The sequence below is a fragment of the Pelecanus crispus genome, chromosome 5 (assembly GCF_030463565.1).
Source record: "Pelecanus crispus isolate bPelCri1 chromosome 5, bPelCri1.pri, whole genome shotgun sequence".
NCBI classification, from domain to species: Eukaryota; Metazoa; Chordata; class Aves; order Pelecaniformes; family Pelecanidae; genus Pelecanus; species Pelecanus crispus.
In genome coordinates, this window is record NC_134647.1 from 55,791,289 (window position 1) to 55,811,711 (window position 20,423).

General features: G+C 47.0%; 1 protein-coding gene across 1 annotated transcript in view; it reads right to left on the minus strand.

Moving 5' to 3' along the window:
- Positions 1-786: 786 nt before the first annotated feature.
- The window catches only part of NOTCH2 (notch receptor 2), an 88,593-nt gene continuing 68,956 nt past the window's right edge, over positions 787-20,423 (minus strand). Inside the window, exons 22-33 of the mRNA XM_075711205.1 lie at positions 19,345-19,590; positions 17,231-17,343; positions 16,127-16,656; positions 15,001-15,348; positions 14,623-14,765; positions 13,573-13,783; positions 12,851-12,947; positions 12,191-12,359; positions 4,277-4,578; positions 3,772-3,919; positions 3,163-3,260; positions 787-2,258 (exon numbers count right to left, since the gene is read on the minus strand). Coding sequence (XP_075567320.1) covers positions 915-2,258; positions 3,163-3,260; positions 3,772-3,919; positions 4,277-4,578; positions 12,191-12,359; positions 12,851-12,947; positions 13,573-13,783; positions 14,623-14,765; positions 15,001-15,348; positions 16,127-16,656; positions 17,231-17,343; positions 19,345-19,590 — 3,749 coding nt within the window. The 3' untranslated portion in view covers positions 787-914. The remainder of the gene's footprint in view (positions 2,259-3,162; positions 3,261-3,771; positions 3,920-4,276; positions 4,579-12,190; positions 12,360-12,850; positions 12,948-13,572; positions 13,784-14,622; positions 14,766-15,000; positions 15,349-16,126; positions 16,657-17,230; positions 17,344-19,344; positions 19,591-20,423) is intronic.

Consider the following 20,423-nt stretch of genomic DNA (forward strand, 5'->3'; position numbering starts at 1 on the left):
CCCAAAAGGCCTGTATCGGTTGCAGGGCATCTCTTCTGGCACGGAAGCCCGTGAAGGTGGTCATGGACACACCTGGCAGGGTGGGGGAACGGGAGGGTAGTGTGTCAAAATGGTCTCAGGGAAGACATACAGCACAGGAGAGATGTGCCTACAGGCCACCGCAGGGGGAAGACCAGGTCAGACCAGCGTTTTTGGGGAGGGGGGTGCAAAGACCAAATAGAAGACTCTATGTATATATAATCTCATAATACCTGGGGGGCAGGCAGTGAGAGCGCTAAGGGGTGTTAGTGGGTTTGTAGAAGACAAAGGCTCTTGAAGAGGAAGGGGTGAAGCTTTGTGACAGAAGGCGTCACTTGACCTGCAGGTGTTTTGGGAAGTCCGGCTCACTTGCTGAGCAAGAGCAGCCGTGGGAAGGAGGGATCTAGGAATGTGGGTGAAGCTCTGAGCTGTGTCAAGACAAGGCAACTTGAACTCGAGGAGAACTAGCAGAAGGTGCTTCAGAAAGAGGTTACGTGGGTAACAAAAGGAGTAACAAAATAAGGATACAAAGCTGGTTTTGGCTAAATTTCTGGAGAAATGACCATGAGATGCATTAAGCTGAAGAGCTGTCTCCCCAAAGAAATGGTGGAACATAATTAAAAGCAGACTGGAGAATCCAGTGCAGACAGCAATCACACCCAAGGTGCACGGGAGTTGGTTAGAAGTGACCCAGCTGGTCTTCTCCATCACCAGCTTCTACAGTTCTGTGTTTAGCATAAAAGCATACAAGCCTACAGCGACCACAGTCCCTCCAAGGAAAGAACAGCCTGGGCTCATTAAGACTCTTGGATACTAAAATGGTTCTTCATTTCTATCCTGGAAGACCTTCATGAGTTCTGGAGTCCACTTTAATTGGGCTTCACCTTGGCCAGCCTTCAGGCATACACCTGCATGTTGCTCCGCTGCTGCTCTGTCATGTGAGCGGCCGCTGGCCCGCGTTGGTTGTTACTGGGACTGGTTGCCACATCAGACCAGTCAGAGGCAGAGTGTGGGGAGGAGCTTGACCACTGATCTGGAGATTCAGGTGACGGAGTCAGGTATGGGTGCTCCCCTTGTAAGTGCCGGTTGTGGCTAGGAGTCCGTTCTGTGGCCGAGGAGTAGCAGCTGTGCTGTGACGGAGGTGTGGGGTACTTCCCCATCGAGCTCTGGAACTGGTGGTAGGCTGGGAGGACCGTCTGAGCCACCTGCCCGTCCTGCTGAGGGATGGCAGCCATGGAGAACGAGGCGCTGGGCAGCTGAGTTAAATCCGGAATCTGGTACATGGAGCTAAGAGGACCAGCCATGTTCTGAGCGCAGTTTGACTGGGCCTGCTGCGGCAGTGCTTGCTGGTTTATGCCACCCTTGGGAACCAGCTGGAAAGTCATGATAGGGGGCAGAGACTCTCTGGACACTCCCATGTGCTTTGTATCTGCTTGAACCAAACCGCTCTGCTGAGAAACACTGGGGTGTGAATGCATCACCTGTGGCACCATGCCAAACATCTCGTTGTACTGGGACTCGTTCACCTCCATACGGTTCATCCACTCGGTGGAAACGTTGGCTGGCCGGAGCCTGCCAAGCCCACTGTTAGGAGGGGTGGTTCTGTGCTGTGAAAGCAGCTGGCTGACGGACGGGAGCACGGTGCTGGATCCACGTCCTAAGGGCTGCATCTCATGGAGGTTGGAGAAGGACATCGTGTGCGCAGCCTGCACTGATGGAGCAGTCAGCAGTGAGCTGGGCGACGAGTGTAACACCCCTGGCGATGGCATCACAGGGGATGATGTCGGTTCAGATGCAAAAGCATGGGGCGATTCTAGGGAATCAACTGGTGACAGGGTCACTGAGCTCTCCGAAAACTGCCCTTTGCTCTCACTGAGGGACTTCTTCCTTCTCCTCTTTGCATCTTTGGTGAGGTTTGTGGACATGATGCCTTTGGCATTCGGTTTTCGTGACTTCTTGCTTAACGAAGCGTGCTTCAGATTGAGGAAGGACCTATTCGGGCCACAGATGACCGGGGAGAGGGCAGAGTTCAGCATGGCGCCAGGATGCCCAGCGGGGCTGTGCGCTACATTGTACTCATTGAGAAGCTGCACTATGTCGTGGTGCATCCGGTCCTGGGCCACATCTCGGGGCAGGCGGTCCATGTGGTCCGTGATGTCTCGATTGGCAAAATGGTCCAGCAAGATTTTTGCTGCTTCAAAACTGCCTTCCCGAGCGGCAAGGAAGAGTGGTGTCTCTTCCTGAAAACACAGAGAATAAGTATTTTAGCAGCTTCATTGTGGAGGGACTGACTTACAGCTAACACTGCCTTAATGGTGCGGCAACACCTGGAAGCACTGTTTAATGCAGTGGTGCATTAATTGCCTCCAAGAACAACCCACCCTCAGAGGTGCCCACTGAGAAGGGCGGATTACAGGACATTATTTCATACACAGCAGTGGAGCACACAGGCTAAACTATCCCACCAGGAAGTGCACTATTCTGCCATGGGTCCTTGGAGAAACTGTGAAGGCATCTGGTGCCTTTCTCCCATTGTTGCCTATGAGGGAAAGGTACAACGGACTAAAACAGGCCAGTGAAGAACTGCAGCTTGTTGGTAGCTCTAAAATCCACCAAGCAATACATAATAATCCAAAAAAGAAACCCTAGGCAGAGGAAAGAAATCAAGGACTAAGAGCAAAAACTAACAGTGAAGCTACAGGAGGTCTGCACAGTGCAGACTGTCTCTCAAACAGAGGGGCTTCTTCCCCATATCCACCCTGCATTGAGATCCCTGGAAATGTGACCGCTGCTGTGCTGCCAGATCTGGTTCTCTGCTAACCAGAATCCAGCTGCTTGACACCAGCAGCACTTCACCCTGGTGCTCTCACACACCACTGACTATGTATTGCATTCCTTTTCTGCAAGAAAAGCAGGACAGCATTGATGCCCAGGACTTGGCCACACAAGGAAGAGAACTGATCTTCCGCATCAGAAATCCTACAGGACATCCAGTACTTGGGGAGAGTTCCAGTCATAGTCTGGGTTTGGAAGACTGGTGCACTGAGCACCCAGTTTAGAAAATTTGAACTTAGCTCACTTCAAACAGCTAAGAGATGCTTTGTGTTAGGAAGGACAGGCATGCTGAGCACAACCAAACGGTACCTTGTTATCCTGCATGTCTCTATTGGCTCCATTTTTCAGCAGCACTAGTGTTGCTTCCACGTTGTTGACAGCAGCAGCCCAGTGAAGAGCAGATTTACCTGCAGGGATACCCAACAACTTCAGTAACAAACAGAGGAGCTATTCTCTAAAGCACCAAGATGGACAGAGTACACTGAGGGAAGAAAGCAACTGCAGTGCAGCTCACAGCATGTGAGCATATCCTGAAGTCACATTTACACTTTGGAAATCACCACGCTATGACATACCCCTATGTTACAAAATTGCAATGGGACTTTCAGCACTTGCTCTGGGATTTTTTTTATTTTAATTTTTTAAACAACCTATCCACAGAGTCATGTCTGCAGTCCAGAAATCCTACCGCATCCAACCCCGTATTTCTTCTGCTTCTCTTCCAGGATTGTCTAACCAAGCCACTGTGCAGCAGCCTGCAGTTTATTACTGCTGGGAGGACTTCTGCAGGAGAGCCTAGTGTCTGATTTAGCTACAGAATTTATGAGCAGCCCACACTCCAGTAGAGCAGAAGCCCACCCCTCCTTGCTCACTCCATGACAAATGTTTGTCCAGCTCAGTACATCGTGTTCACATTACCGTGGTCATCTACGGCGTTCACATCTGCCTGGCAATTAATTAGCTCAGCCACCATTCCTTCCACAGCCAGCCGTGCGGCCAGAATTAATGGCGTCGTTCCATCATTCATCCGTGCATCCAAGTCTGTCACTCTGTTACGGATCAGGATCTGGACAACAGGGGAAGACATATTTTTTTCAATACCACTACAGAGCAAAACAGGATTTGCCAGAAACTCAAGAGAAACTTCATAATGAAAAAGCAGCCTGAGCACTGAAATGCAAGAACTGAGATAATAGGTGACAGAGGCAAACAGACCAAATAAATACATGCCAGATGATTCATGCATGCTGAATTCTTCAAGCTATGAATACCTGAGGAAACTGGATGTAAAATACAGTTTCGCCTGGCCATCGCACTGTGGAAGGCATGAGAGCAAGGCTGTGAGTGAACAGAGCACAGCTTGGGCAGGCTCACAGAATTACAGAGCACAGCTACTCTAAAAGGTGTTCTTCAACTGCTGTACCTGGAAGACACCCTGGGCATCAGCAGCTACAGCTGCATGCAGGGGAGTCCGTCCCATGTTGTCCCGTGCATTAGCATCCGCACCAGCATCCAGCAAACGTTTCGCAGCATCTGCTCTTGAATAACGGGCTGCTAAGTGCAGTGCCATCTCCCCAGTACGGTCTGTTTGGGCCTGCAGGTTGGCGCCTTGATAGATCAAATCTGTTATTATATTTGCTGAGGAATCTTCCGCATCCTCATCATCCTCACTAATATCGGAGCTGCCCACACGGAGAGATGCCAACATAAGCGGAGTACATCCATCTGCAACAGAAGAGATGTTATCACAGTAACCTGACGGTGACAGCAAAGGAAAGGAAACCCTCACACAATCCTCTCCCCTTGAGCGCCTACAGCCAGCGACAATCCCTCCAGTCACTTTGTCAGACATCGTCTCTTATCCTAAAGCCCAACAGAGTTAGCGAGTTGTTTTCCTTCCAAGCAGGACTTTAATACTTACTGCAACCCCAGCAGAACTTAGATACTTCTCAAATAAGTAAGATCATTATAAACCAAAAAATGTTTGCTGCTAAAGTAAAAAACTTCCTCAAAATGTAAAGGCTAGCTAAGTTCCTGAAGAGAAGCAAAGGCTATAAAAATCAAAGACTTTAGATGACTGATGGAAGATGATGGAAGGAGAGGTGGTGGGGTGGCTCTGTAAGTTAGGGAGTGTTTTGATTGTACAGAGCTCAACAGTTGTGATGATAAGGTTGAGTGCTTATGGGTAAGGATGAGAGGGAAGGTCAACAAGGCAGACATCCTGCTGGGAGCCTGTTATAGACCACCTAACCAGGATGAAGAGACAGATAAAGCATTCTATAAGCAGCTGGCAGAAGTCTCACAATCGCTAGCCCTTGTTCTCGTGGGGGACTTCAACTTGCCCTTGTGGGGGACTTCAACTTGCCAGACATCTGCTGGAAATACAACACAGCAGAGAGGAAACAGTCTAGGAGGTTCCTGGAGTGTGTGGAAGATAACTTCCTGACACAGCTGGTAAGTGTGCCTACCAGGGGAGGTGCTTCTCCTTGACCTGCTGTTTACAAACAGAGAAGGACTCATGGGAGATGTTGTGGTTAGAGGCCGTCTTGGGCTTAGTGACCATGATACGATAGAGTTTTCAATTCTTGGCAAAGTAAGGAGGGGGACAGCAAAACCACTACCATGGACTTCCAGAGGGCAGACTGTGGCCTGTTCAGGACACTGGTTGGGAAAGTCCCTTGGGAGACAGTCCTGATGGGCAGAGGGGTCCAGGAAGGCTGGGCTTTTTTCAAGAAGGAAGTCTTAAAGGTGCAGGAGCAGGCTGTGCCCGTGTGCCATAAGACAAACCGGTGGGGAAGACAACCAGCCTGGCTGAAGAGGGAGCTTCTGCTGGGTCTCAAGAAAAAAAGGCAAGTTTACCACCTTTGGAAGAAGGGACAGGCAACTCAATAAGAGTACAGGGATCTCATTAGGTCATGCAGAGAGGAAATTAGAAAGGCAAAAGCCCAGCTAGAACTCAATCTGGCCACTGTTGTAAGAGACAATAACAAATATTTCTACAAATACATTAACAACAAAAAGAGAGCCAAGGAGAATTTCTATCCTTTATAGGATGCAGGGGGAACATTGCCACCACGGATGAGGAAAAGGCTGAGGTATTTAATGCCTTCTTTGCCTCAGTCTTTAATAGCCAGACCAGTTATCCCCAGGGTATTCAGCTTCCTGAGCTGGAAGACAGGGATGGGGAGCAGAATGAAGCCCCCATAATCCAGGAGGAAGCAGTTAATGGCCTGCTATGCCACCTGGATGCTCACAAGTCTATGGGGCCAGATGGGATCCACCCAAGAATACTGAGGGAGCTGGCAGAGGAGCTTACCAAGCCACTCTCCATCATCTATCAGCAGTCCTGGTTAACAGGGGAGTTTCCCAGACAACTGGAGGCTTGCCAATGTGATGCCCATCTACAAGAAGGGCTGGAAGGAGGATCCAGGGAACTACAGGCCTATCAGCCTCACCTCGGTGCCAGGGAAGATTATGGAGCAGTTCATCTTGAGTACACTCAACAGGCATGTGCAGGTCAACCAGGGGATTGGGCCCAGCCAACATTTGCTCATGAAAGGCAGGTCCTGCTTGACCAACCTGATCTCCTTCTACGACCTGGTGACCCGCCCAGTAGATGAGGGAAAGGCTGTGGATGTCATCTACCTGGACTTTAGTAAAGCCTTTGACACCGTCTCCCACAGCATTCTCCTAGGGAAGATGGCAGCACATGGCCTAGACAGGTGTACTCTTCACTGGGTAAAAAACTGTCTGGATGGATGAGCCCAAAGAGTTGTGGTGAATGCAGTTCAATCCAGTTGGCGACTGGTCACGAGCAGTGTTCCCCAGGACTCAGTTTTGGGGCCAGCCTTGTTTAATACTTTTATCAACGATCTGGATGAGGGGATTGAGTGTGCCCTCAGTAAGTTTGCAGATGACACCAAACTGGGTGGGAGTGTCGATCTGCTCGAGGATAGGATGGCCCTGCAGAGGGACCTGGACAGGCTGGATCAATGGGCTGAGGCCAACTGTATGAGGTTCAACAAGGCCAAGTGCCGGGTCCTGCACTTGGGTCACAACAACCCCATGCAACGCTACAGGCTTGGGGAAGAGTGGCTGGAAAGCTGCCTGGCCGAAAAGGACCTGGGGGTGTTGGTTGACAGCCGGCTGAACATGAGCCAGCAGTGTGCCCAGGTGGCCAAGAAGGCCAACAGCATCCTGGCTTGTATCAGGAATAGTGTGGCCAGCAGGAGCAGGGAGGTGATTGTTCCCCTGTACTCAGCACTGGTGAGGCCGCACCTGGAATACTGTGTCCAGTTTTGGGCCCCTCACTACAAGAAAGACATTGAGGTGCTGGAACGTGTCCAGAGAAGGGCAACAAAGCTGGTGAAGGGTCTGGAGCACAGGCCTTATGAGGAGCGGCTGAGGGAACTGGGGTTGTTTAGTCTGGAGAAGAGGAGGCTGAGGGGAGACCTTATCGCTCTCTACAACTACCTGAAAGGAGGTTGTAGCGAGGTGGGTGTTGGTCTCTTCTCCCATGTAGTTAGCGATAGGACGAGAGGAAATGGCCTCAAGCTGCACCAGGGGAGGTTTAGATTGGTTATTAAGAAAAATTTCTTCACAGAAAGAGCGGTCAGGCATTGGAACAGGCTGCCTAGAGAGGTGGTGGAGTCACCATCCCTGGAGGTGTTAACGTGTAGTTGTGGCACTTTGGGACACGGTTAGTAGGCATGGTGGTGCTGGGTTGATGGTTGGACTGATGATCTTAGAGGTCCTTTCCAACCTTAATGATTCCTAGTTTTACTTTCTTTAAAAAATAATCCAGCCACCAAGCCAGGAAACATTAAATTAATTATTACTCTACCCTTAATTTGTTTAGTGGTGGACTTGGTAGTGTAAGGTTAATAGTTGGACTGGATGATCTTAAAGGTCTTTTCCAGCCTAAACAATTCTATGATTCTATAATTCTATGATTCTATGACTAAGTATAACTATTCATAAGGATGTTCTAATCATACCTAGGGAAAAGAAACCATTTACAGAGAAAAATTACTGGACAACTAGCCACCAATTATTGGTGGCATTTTGCAGATAGTAACCTGAAGAGAAATGCAGACAAAAGCCTTTATACCTGTTACACACCAAAGTCTTAATTAGAAGGACCCTGAAGTTGTGAGTCAAGCGCTCAAAGCTGAAAAGCACCACAGCACAACTGCCTGAACCAACCTCATTTTGCTTTTAGTAACATCCATGACCAGAGCCCTAAACAAACTGGTCAAGCACATGCTGTAGTTTCACAGAAGTACACCACGTAGGAAGGGACCGTGGAACAAGGTCTAATCCAGTATTACCCACTGGTGTACTAGTAGCATCCTACACGCACGCAATACCTTGTTCCCCATGCACCCCTTCATTGCAGCATGGACTGTCCACAGCTACAAATTGCTGGAAATCTCACCACAGTTTGAGTGCTTTGAAAGATACTTGTGTCTCTCCACAAGTCTCCAGTGATGGGCTCACGCTGATGGGACATCCACAAAGGCTAAATTCATATTCATCCAACCAGGATCCTTCCATTGCCACTGGAAGGAGAAAGGCTCCTCCAAAACTCTAATTTAACTTAGCTCCCTTGGAAGAACCTCCCCTCCCTGTCTGCTGATCAGAGAGGGTAGTCCAGAAAGACTAGCTCATGCTGCTGAGTTTTCACCCTTGTTAATGAAATATCTCCACATATTTTCAGCAACTTATCAAATGCCAAGTGCTTCAGTTTCAGCACACTCTGAGCTTTACAGCATATTCATTACCTAAACCCAAAGACTCCAACTGTAGACACTAAAGCTTGCTTACTGATTTTACTGCTTTACTCCACCCACATCGTAGGCACCTGGAAAGTAAGAGGGAATAAGATGGCAGCAGGAGTGAAACACTCTGTGCTAAGCGCCCCACTGGAGCTCTGCAAAGGTGAACACAAATTTTGCTTCTCCAGTGTGGCTTGCTAGCAGAAATTCAAGACAATCTTTCAGGAACCGCCTGATTTATTCCATGTACAAGCAGGGGACCTTCCTGGACCCTACAGACAACAGCTTCCCTGCCTGTGCAACTCTCAGTCTGCACTGAATGAAGTGTGTGAGCCCTGCAGAAAGGCATATGGTGTGATGGCAGAACTGGGATTCTGTGCAGACAAACAAGGCGATGATTTCCTATTGAAAGTAACATACAGAGTTCTAATGCCCTGACCCGCTTCCCAGCTTCTGATCACCAGGCTTTCCAGACTCTCTATTTTATGGCAGTTCCAAAACTTTCTAGAAATCTGTCGTTCTACCACAGGGAACAGCATCCAGCACCTGCAGAGATTAGGGCTGTGGCCCCCAGGTCTGCTCCCCAGCCAGGCAGGCAGCAGCAGCAGCATGCACGCTCCTCCTAGTGGCACACAACCACAGGACACGCAGGCTTTCGCCAGCTACTTTCTCAGGATTTGTTGGACAGCAGCGAAGTGCTGACGTATGGGCCTGGGTTCAGTTCCAAGATCCAGTTCTGTCTATAGACCCTCTTGCCTGTTGTCCAAGGCTATACCTCCTTTTGTGCTTCTCCCTCCCACTGCTGGCTCTGCTTCCTTGTCCCAAATGAATACTGCTCAGTATTCCAGTCAGGCTGTGGGCTCCTCCATACTGCCCCAACACAAAGAGCAGAGAGACGGAGCACAGAAAGGAGCTTTCCCTTTCTCCAACACCACAGCCCTGGGAAAAGCACTCACAGGAAGGGTCTTGCTTGGTCAATCACTGCAGTAGTCCTGGACGGATCATGCCTGGCTGCTTTATAGGGACACAGCTATACTATGCATTAAATCCTTGGAAAAATTAGCTGCCAACTTCCCAAAAGTGTCTCAGGTATGTGTAGCTCTTTTCAGAGCTTTGTAAGTTGGCCACACACGGGTGGTTTTATGAGGCTAGCAAAAAGCACATCCAGCTAGACCGTCACAATTAAGTGCTTGATGGACTACTAGAAAAAAAGCTGAGGACACAATGTCTTTTTTCCTCCTTCAAGCTTGTTCTCTGAAATAGCTGGAAAAGAACCCAAAAGGATCCAGCTGGAGGCAGACACACAGCATGGAAAATTCCAGTCTGAACCACTGAAGTTTTAGTAACTGAAAAAGAGGGGCATATAATAGGGACAGTTAATCAGTTTTAATTATAGGTGGTGTTACCAGTTATGCCTATAATTGCATTACCCTGGTTACACACTCACAGTAACTCCAGTGAAAAGATGTCCTCACCACTCTGGGGGACACAGAGAAAGAACAGCATGGGGAGACAAAGGTGACAGCAGCATTTTAGAAAAAACTCTTCTGTTTGCTTTCAAGAATCCAGCCCCTGAGTAAATGTAAAACTCAGAATGGGATGGTAAAGCCAGAACTTCAACAGATAGGTACAACTGAGGGACTCTTACACAGAAACAATATACTGAAAGCTGGGATGTAGAGAACCCACTGGCAAAATCTCTAGGCAATAATTCTGTAGGAGACTGGACCTCTTGGATCCCCCTAAACTCGAGAGACTGCAGAAGGTGCTGGATTAAGAGAGGGAACAACCCCTTGGTACACTGAGGCTTTTCGACTTGCCTCTCCTCCCTCTAGAAAAGATCTCTATTGTTCTACCTGCCACCTGGACCTGTGGCAAGGATCTAATTCACCCAGTTCAGATGGCTCCAACCCAGACACCTGCACCCAAGTCAGCCAGCCTCAACACCCTTTGTAATTAGGGGCAGCGAAGCATTACTGGACCATGAGCCATCTAGTCTTCAGGAGACTTTTGCTTGAGACAGAGATGAACTACCTCTCAGAAGTGCCTATTTCTTCCCTCTGCCTGCAAAGGAAGAGGAAGGTGGCCAGGGTGGGTGAATAGCTACATTAACTGTGAGGAATCCTGCTCCTCCTTATTAACCCATTACTCCAACACTTCTCAGACTTTTAAAACTATTTCTTCCCCTGACAGTAACTCAGCTGCCTGCTTCTGACGCCGCAGAAGGGGATAGCTTACAGCAGCTTGCTGCAAGCTTCACAGTTGCATCTGAATGGCAGGAAAGCAACTCACAGGTCAGCATTATTCCATTGCTGTTGTTGGACAAAGCTTTGAGTGAACATGAAAATAAGCAGTCTGAAGATTTAAGAACATTATTGCCTGCACTTGGAAAGCTTTTAGCCCACCACACAACTAGAAGCTTCAATAGGGGAAATAAAGAAAAGCTTACATTTGGCAGAAACTGGTGGTTTATGTTCTCACACTCATTACACAGAAATCCCTCCTTCCCTGTGCTTTGCATTTAGGAGGGATAACGGGTCAAGGAGCAGAAAAGACAATAGAAGGGAACTGAGAGAATGGGTCCAGTCATCATTAAATTGAACAGAAATATTTCCACAAAACCCAGTAAAAAGCAATTGCAGCAATATCATCAGAATAATTTCTCTGCATATGAACAAGAGCCATGCTTGCAGCTCTTCCGACCAGGATAAAGTTCTCGGTTAACTCTCTCCTCTCACAACACAGGAATTGGTTATTTCCAGAGGACCCACCCAGTTCCTTCCGAGGTTACACAGCCTTAGTGCTACACTTAGAAAAAGCAGCAGAGATTCTTATTGCATCTAGTCATTCAAGACTGAAAGAGAGCAAGCCTGTGTGCACAGTGCACATGTACGTGTTAAAGAAGCTTCCTTCAAAGTTCACAGTTGTGTTATGGTGATCAACTCATCAAATTTCTAAGTTCAGAATATAAATCAGTGAACAAAAAAAAAAACCCAAACCACATTAACAAGCTTGCTGCATTGATACTATTCCAACACAGATGTCTCACATACCACTAACCAGGGTATACTGTCTGCCAGAAACCATCTTATTCAGGAAAAGGCCATCCTTGCTTCCACCCCAGATAACAGACACCTCAGCTATAAATCCTGCTAAGATGATCCTTAGCGAAGTCTGGCATAAATCTCTGCAGATGGAGAAGCTGGGGGTTACTTCCAGCACAACTATATGTTCCAAATTTCTGCTGCAATGGCATTCTGACAATATCTTTTAGGCACGCATTGTTATAAAGGAGATCCTATAGCTGTAGTTCCTAAAAGTGCTTGCTAAGTGAACTCTTTTTCTCCTGGTTACATGATATTCCATGTGCTACAGACCATGATCCAATCTCTCCATCCTTCTCTTCTGGAGCGCACATGAGCTTTCCTTGAGTACCATAAAATTTCTGCTGGTGTTCCTGTATACTCCATATAATTTTTAAACGTTAGCAGTCCCAGCCATTGGAGACAGGGGAGGTTGGTGGCTGGCTGGCAGAACACATGGACACTCAAAGTACTGACCTGGCCCTCTGACATTGACATCCAGCACATCCACTTCTTGATCTGCTTGAGGTGGTGTAAGGGCTATTGACGTGCTCACACAGACGTCTGCTGCCTCCAAGTGCTGCTGTGTCCACTGGCGCTGATCTATCTGCTCATCACCTTCCGGGAGCAAGGCTTGATCCTCAGCCTGAGCAGTTGGAAAAGAAGCAGTTGCTTCAAAATGCCTATCAAGCAGCCATAGACACTGGAAGTTCTTGGGGTTTTCTTTGTTTTGTTGGGTCTTTTTGGTTTTGTTTTTGCTGTTTTTGTTTTGTTTTAAGCCAATGACAGTCTCCATTTACCTCTGCTTGGCATTCTCAACTTCCACACTTCCACCATATGTTATCAGGCCTGAACTGCAAGACATTACACTACCGTTAACCTTCTCTTCCTTTTGATGCAGCAGGGCCTGGGTAGGGAGGGGACACTGGAACAGAAGTTACCTGGTTTCTCTACTGGCCTGAGGTGGCAGTGTTAACCTGAGAATTTGCTCCTCAGATATCATTAGTTACGCATTACAAACCCATAAGCAAAGGGAGGTTTAGAGCAAGGGATATACTCTGGAAATTAATGCAGGTGTTTTTCTCACTAGCAGTTTCAGTGGTAAGCATGCGATATTCAAGTCTTGGAGCTCCTTACCTTTGCTCTCTTTGGCTGAGGTCCACCATCACCTGCCCAGTGTTCAGTTGGTCCAGAATCTGCCAGGTTACCCTCTGGTATCTGGACTGACAGATTTCTAACAAACAAGCAGAACACATCACTTTGCAGGCTGACCATGTGCTACTACTGTTTCTTATACTAGCCTAAGGAGACCAAAGATGGGATGCTTGCAAGTGTGGTACCTTGCAAACAAAGGGACCAAGAAATTAGAAAACTCAGCCAGCCAACAGTAGTGTTAAATGCATTTAGAACTCCAAACTTGGTTAATTCAGTGGAAAGCCGAAACTGCATAAATGGGATTCTCCTTTTGAAACTTCCCATTATTTCTGAGTCATGTCTTTAATGCATTGAGCTAGATGTATTAAAAGTTTGCTGTCACCTATCAACCTAAAAATGTCACACCTAATCCAGGAGGAAATTATGCAAACAGTACCTAAACTCTGAACTACACAGTGTCAGAAAACCCAACATACCCAGGAGATTAGATTCCTTACTAGTATTTTATAGATTACAGTTAATTAAAGTTCTTCTGTCCAAAACAGATGCATTAAAATTTAGAGAAATAGTGTTAAGAAGTTTTAGCTTAAAAGGCAGCTTTCTCTGTGGAGCTAAGTGCCTTTCATGAAAGATTTGTACACCACATTCTCAAAATCTCTAACACACTAATAAACATACTGTCAGTGGCCTAAATGCAAACTTACTTGAGTCCAACAGCATCTTCCCCAACTGGCTCTCTGCGCTTATGATTACTAGGATCCCTGCGCAGAATAAAGCCCTCTGGGAGCCACAGTGAACCATGTTTGCGCTTACGCTTTGCCATCATCACACCCAAGAGAAGGATTAAAAGGATGATCAAAGCTGCCACAGCAAGTAGGTAAAGCAACTGGGTCTTCGGTGGTAACAAGGGTTCACCTAAAAATTCCAGTTAAAATACAATGAGATTAACAAAGTGGAAGCAATGATCTTCAATCTACGTACTTTCTTTTCTCACTCAGTCTTCCCCACAGAGTGTACTGTCTCTATACTGTGATGCATTTAGAGCAAAGGCCTGAGGAAGTTTAGGCTCTGCTGCAACTCTTGTAAGAATACATCCTGTCTTCCCTTGATCTTGTTTCTCAAAGTATTTTTTAGAGTATACGACTGCTGAACTGAAGGTCTTGCTCCTTCCTCAAGAGTCGTGCTGGCTGAAGACAGCCACCCTGAATCAGTGTAGAGAGAGCTGATCTACATGAAGATATGAGAATGACCCAACTAGAAATAGTGATATTGCCAATCTAGTACGAGGCTGCAGCTGAGCCTCAGACTGAGGGATAGGAGAGCACAAATCAAAGGGATTACGTATTGCCAGAGGAGAAAACGTCTTGTAGACTGAGGAATGCCCTCCTGCCCTGCCTTCTAATGGCACCTTTTTCATTGAATTCATGACTTAGAGCACATGAATGGTTTTTAGTGCAGACAAGATCACTGCAGTGTGTGACACTGCTGCAGAACATGAGAGATTACTGTTTCCACAGGTATTAAAATGACTAGGCTCCAAACTTAAATGCCCAGCCTTACTAACCAGACATCCTCTCAGAGCAGAATAAGCATATTGCACATGCATACTTCTATAACTGGGGACAAACAAATTAGCTCCCAGAAACCATACTGAACAGTGAGACATATGATCAATAACCTGAGCATGAATTCTGCAAGCCCAAGTTTACTGACTGCCTTGCTCCACAAGCCATTTTCCCTCTGCAATTACTTACTTTGGACAGACACAAAAGGATAGGGCAACATGCCCTTGATGGCCTGAGCAGCTAAGAGAGCTGCAGCAGCTTCTGTGTTGTGAAAGCATTGCTCCGAATCCTCTGCACACTGACGGTTGTCAATCTCCAGGAACACCCTGGTGCTGCAGAAACACAGTAAAACAGCACAGAAGTCAGCAACAGAAACTTTTGCCAAGGCACTAGGTTAAACTGCAGCCTTTTAAGTTAATCTTTCCACCCCAGCACTGAATTTGGCAGTTGCAATAGCTTTACATTTCTGCATAAAAACATAGATGGGCTACAGCCCCAGAAGGTCCAGAACACCCCAGAGAGCTACCAGCATAACAAGACCAGAGGAACACAAAGGCATCCACTCACCCGATGACCTCTTGCTCTAGTTCTCTGTGTTTGCGAATGACCACAAGTGATCGCCGACTCCGTGCTGCTGATTTCTCCCCATAGTATGGGAATACCATAAGGTTTCCCTGGGAGTCTAGCTTTATTCTGAGATTGGTGTGCAGGAGAGTTCCCAAAGTGCGCAAGAAGGTGCGAACATCGCCCAGCAGCTCATCAGGGGGCATCAAGACCACAATGATTAGGGTCCCTTCTGCCAGCTTCTCAGCTTTGTCACCAGCACAGTCCAGACCGTCCCAGCCACACTCCTCACTATTACAGCCCTGGTCACAGCGGCCATCTGCGTAGTGATCTGCACAATACTTGTCATACCTAGAACAGTGAAAGGGTTACAGGCAGCATATAGGACATACACATTCTGTACAGTATACCTTCAGTCTAGGGGCCAAGGCCTCACACTCCTCCTAATGATTTCAGGTAAAATAACACTCATATTCAGGATATAAGGAGAAGAAATATAACCCCAGGATAAGCTTGCAACCCGGCAGGGTGGAAGTAGGAAGCACAGAACACCCCAAGAACATGTGGTTCAATTCTGGTACCAGTGGAAGAGAACTGCTTATTCTGTTTACTAAGATAAAGCTGTAACACCTCCTGCCTCACCAAGGGAGAATTATCACAGCAAAGCTGTAGCATTTATTACAAATAACTGAAGAGAACGAAGTACCACGACAAACAAGCTGGAAAACGCATTCAGAGGTAGCAAATACAGCTGGGATAAAAATACAGGTATTGCTGGTACGGAGTGAAATTCAGGAGGCAGTACTATTAAAATCTAGTACAGGGTGAAATGCCTCCTGTTTACACTTCCACAGAAGTTAGGGCACATCCATCAAGCAGGTTAACACATTACTGTTGCTCAGGCTATCAGCTTAGTTCATAGCATACAAATTCCAGAACTTCCTTCCAAAAATAGATGAAAAGTACACAGAGCAGCAGAAACTCCTTGATGCCAAACTTTCAGCAAAAGCAAGGACCAGCAACAACGGAAGAGATGGGAGCAGCAGGCATGAAGCGTACCAACTACTGAAAGCGCTAGCAGGAGATATATTAGTGACACAGAGAAACTGTTCTCAGGGTCAAGCCTTACTTGCATGTTTTGCTATTTTGCTGACATTCAAAGTTGTCAAACAGGCACTCGGGTGTGTTGCAGAACTCATCACACTGTCCATTGAAAAACATCCAGCAGCGCAATGAAGAGGAGCAGTTGGCCCAAGGATCTTCCATTGTCAGGGAGCAGTCGCCTCCATCCCACTGGCAGGCATGAGTGTTACAGTCTTCATCACAATAGCCATCTTTTGCTTTTTCCGCACACTGGGAATCCAAACATCCTTGGGGCTCTGGGCTGAAAGTTATGGGCTGTTCGCACTGGCTGCCTTGGGTGTGAGCAGGACACTGACAGTAATAGTAAGGAGGCTGAGAATGAGGGTGGCAGCTTCCACCATTCTGGCAGGGGGCACTGGCACAACCCGTGTTTGTCTGGCATTCCTCTCCCACAGACAGCTTGGGGCAATAGCACCGTGGACCAGAAGATGTCTGGATGCACTGCTCCCCCTTCTTGCATTTCACTTGTCCACAAGTACTGTGGCTGCTGAACTCACATTTTGCTCCGGAATAACCCTATGCAGGGGAAAAAAAGAAAAACAACCAGGCTCACAAGCATTCTTCAATGCTCTGAGGGCTGGAGGCAAGGTGTCACGTGCAAACCCTTTCTCCCCCGTTAATTCCTCTAGTCTCACTGCAGGAGTTGTGATTTTCTGGATCTTGCCTCAGGGATAAACTAGGAACAAACTAGGAACTTAGAAGGCTCCATTACATTTTGAAATGGACTTAGAAGAGCCACAGACAAGGGGAATCTTGCAGTAAGCACAGAGAACACAGGGTAGCAAAAAAATTGTCAAGATTTAATGCTAGGTTTAAGACAGAAAAGCCAGCTATCCTGCCTTAACAGCAGAATTGTTTGGGGTAACAACAGGCAGCATCACTCTCTTAGGGCACCTGGAAGCCCTGGGATTGATTCCCAGCTAAGGAGGTAAACTAAAGGATGTGGGTAAAGAGTGTCCAAGGACACAGCTTTGCAAGTAGTACAGAAAAGATAACCTTCACCTACAGTGGACCAGTGAAACTAATGAGACTGTAGCTAGAGAACTCTACAGCTGAGACAGGCAATCCAGTTTCAGGATACGGTGCTTACCGGAGGACACTGGCAGATGAACCCATCCGGCATATTGCTGGCAACAGCACAGGTACCTCCATTCTGACAAGGCTTCCGGGGACACACATCTATTACACTCTCACAGTGACGACCTGAAACGTACACACACGGGGAGAAAAGAGCAGAGAAATGCATGTGTGTGCATATCAAAAAGCCATCACAAAGCAAAACACTCCAATGAATAGCCAATAAGGCAAACACTCCAGTGAGACCCTCCCCTCAGAACAGGTAGGGAACATCTCTTCAGTTAACACATGGTCTCTAAGTAGCTGCCAAAGTAGTGGTAGAGGAAGGCACAACCCCAGGATCCACAAGGGGTATTTGGAGACAGTCCACTTTGTCTGCCTCCTTCAGACTGTGTGCAACCCAGCACAAAGACAGAATTTGCTGCTGTCACCCCCAAGTCTGTCAGGCACAGAGGCTGAAAGTGCTGTACCACATCAATTTGAGGGTTCCTAAGACTTCTTTACTTTCTGGGAGATGCTCAATGAGTGCAAAGGCAAATCACTCCCTAACCACGAATGAACAACCCTCAGGACCAGATGCAACATGAGAGAACAGGATAAGTAAGAGAGCCTCCTCAGACTGATCAGCTAGACAGAGAGGTCTTACTGCACTGACTAGCGTTTGCAGCAGCTCCCAGAGTCAAACTCTGACACCAGTCTTTAAAAAGATGAGGATGACCTAAGTATGACTTGGACCCCCTAGGAAAAAGTTAATAGAAGTCTCCACACATGTGCAGCCAAGACTGTTCGCAGACAGGAGCAGACAGGGCAGGATGGCCCATGGAGTCCTGGCATCCTATCAGTCACAAACCACAGCAAAGCCACCCCCATCCCCTCCCAGGCAGAAGGGTCAATGTGGAATGCACAGAAGACGAACAGCTAAAGGAAGAAGCATGCTCCCCCTCTGTGCCTAACGTTTCCAGACAGATTTCATGTCTGAGACACAGCAGCTCTCCCTGCTCCTCCTAGGGTGCAGCAGGTCTGCCTTCCCCACGCTGCAAGTTCTAGCAACCCTTCCATGAAAGCCAGAAGCAACACAAGGCATAGTTCATAAAAGCAAGCTTAACAGATGAGCTTAAATATAAACCTATCTGATGACCTGCACCAGTGTCCCACTAGCTAGCCTGGCTCCACTTCCCTCATATGTTGCTCTTTTAGGAACTTCTTTTGTCAATCTGGGTAATGCATTCAAAAACTACTACATGAATTCTTCAGATGTATGTCTTTGTGATCTCTTTGCATGTGACAATCACAAATTTAGTGGAAAATCACAGCGTCTTTAAATTTTAAGGAAAAAAAAAGAGTAAAAGCTATTGGTAAAGCATGCAGAGAAGGTCACTGGTAAGCAGGGAAAGTGAAAGGGTTTAACGGGGGAAAACTGAATACATAAGAAGTTAAACTGACATGGAAACTGGAAAGCTGAAAGTTAAGACACATCTGGAGACTATTAGCCCAAACTTATGCCCAGTGGGAGGCAGAAAGCAGAATAGCAGCAACACTAACAAAGATGAGATCTAGAGAGAGTGAGACATAAGCTTGTGCAGTGTGAAATTCTTGCAAAGTTGTGATTCAAAGTTGGATGGAGGAAGGATCACATCACTAAGCTAGGAATGTACAGTCTGTCTATGCATAGAGTATTCTACCCTGACCACATCACCAATGTAAGGAAGAAAGGGAGCGAGGAGTAGAAAAGGAGGCCAAAAGCAAATTAGGGATACCATGACGCTGATTTGTAGAGAAAATGCATATGCTGCTTTGCGAAAGGAAAAGCCATGGAGAAGCTGACACGTGAACAGTTACACTTCCAGTATTAGACATGTGGAATTATGAAGGAGAGAAAAGGACCACAGAAAAAAATATCCTGGCAGCCAAGTGTCTCAGGAGATTCCTTTGTCCGAGACAGCTCTGGAAGCCAAATTTCTTAGAAGGTTTAAAAGAAAGATTGGTTTAAAAACTAAGACATGGTGTAGGGAAACAGTCAGATATTGCAAAGGGAAGTGACTAGATAACATGGCTGCCAGAAAGGGAAAGAATGACCATTTTTCAAGCTATTACTCTGAAATTGGAAGCATGTTTACAACTACTCACCAGTAAAAGCACTACGACAGATGCATGTATAATCATTTATCAGCTGAACACAGTCCAGACTTCCACGAGGGTTACAAGGATTAGAGAGGCATTCGTTGATATCTCCCTCGCATCGCTCGCCTGCAAAGCCTGGGAGACAAATACAGCTGTAGCCCCCGATCTGGTCAATGCACTGCCCTTCATTAAAGCAGCGAGGTACTCCTGAGTCTAAAACACAGTCGTCGACGTTCTCCTCACAGAAATGGCCTGTCAAGACAGTAAAAAGTAACAATTTGAGGATACAGTGTCATGGCCTCATTTCCTACGCTGCTCATCAAGTTTTAAGACCATGTCACACACAGTCCCAGATATAAACAGGTAAAGATCCCCGCTTAATGCAATCCACACCCCATGCAGACAGCCAGCCTCAGATCAGACCTAGGGACCATGTGTTTTAGATCCAGGCTGCTCTCAATGGTAGGTCATACTGGTATTTAGCAGCTTTCATGCTTGACTTAATTTAAGGGCATAATTAAAAACACAAAACCAAACCAAACCAAAAAAAGATGCACTCAATTTAGCCCTGTGACTGAACATAGCCGGAGAGCCCTGTGCTGCCCTTGCAAAGCTGCGAGCTTCCCACCATTCATTTAACTTGGTGGTAACCCTGAAACTTGGCAAAGAGCATTTGTAGCGACATCATTAAAACAAGCAACAACAAACCAACAGAAAAGGAACTGTGATAAAACACAGATTCCTGGCCAGCATGCCATTCCTACAGTTTGGCTTCTGGGGACTTACGGTAAATTCTCAACACCGGCTAGGGATGGCAGTTTCTCCCTCTCCCTACGGGGCTCCCTTTCAAGAGACAGTGTCTGGCACTGGTTCTGCCTTCACCGCACAGTGTAACAGATAAAAGGGGCAGAGAGGGTAAGTTGAGCAAGGAGTTTTGTCCATTAATACAGTTGATTCATCTGGAGCAAGTAAAGCCATTCACCTAAACATGGAGGATGCTCATGCTGGCATTAGTAAAGTATTCATTTTAAACTGGACCAGGGACAAAAGCTAAGTCTTGATATCATAAGTAATTATATCAATCT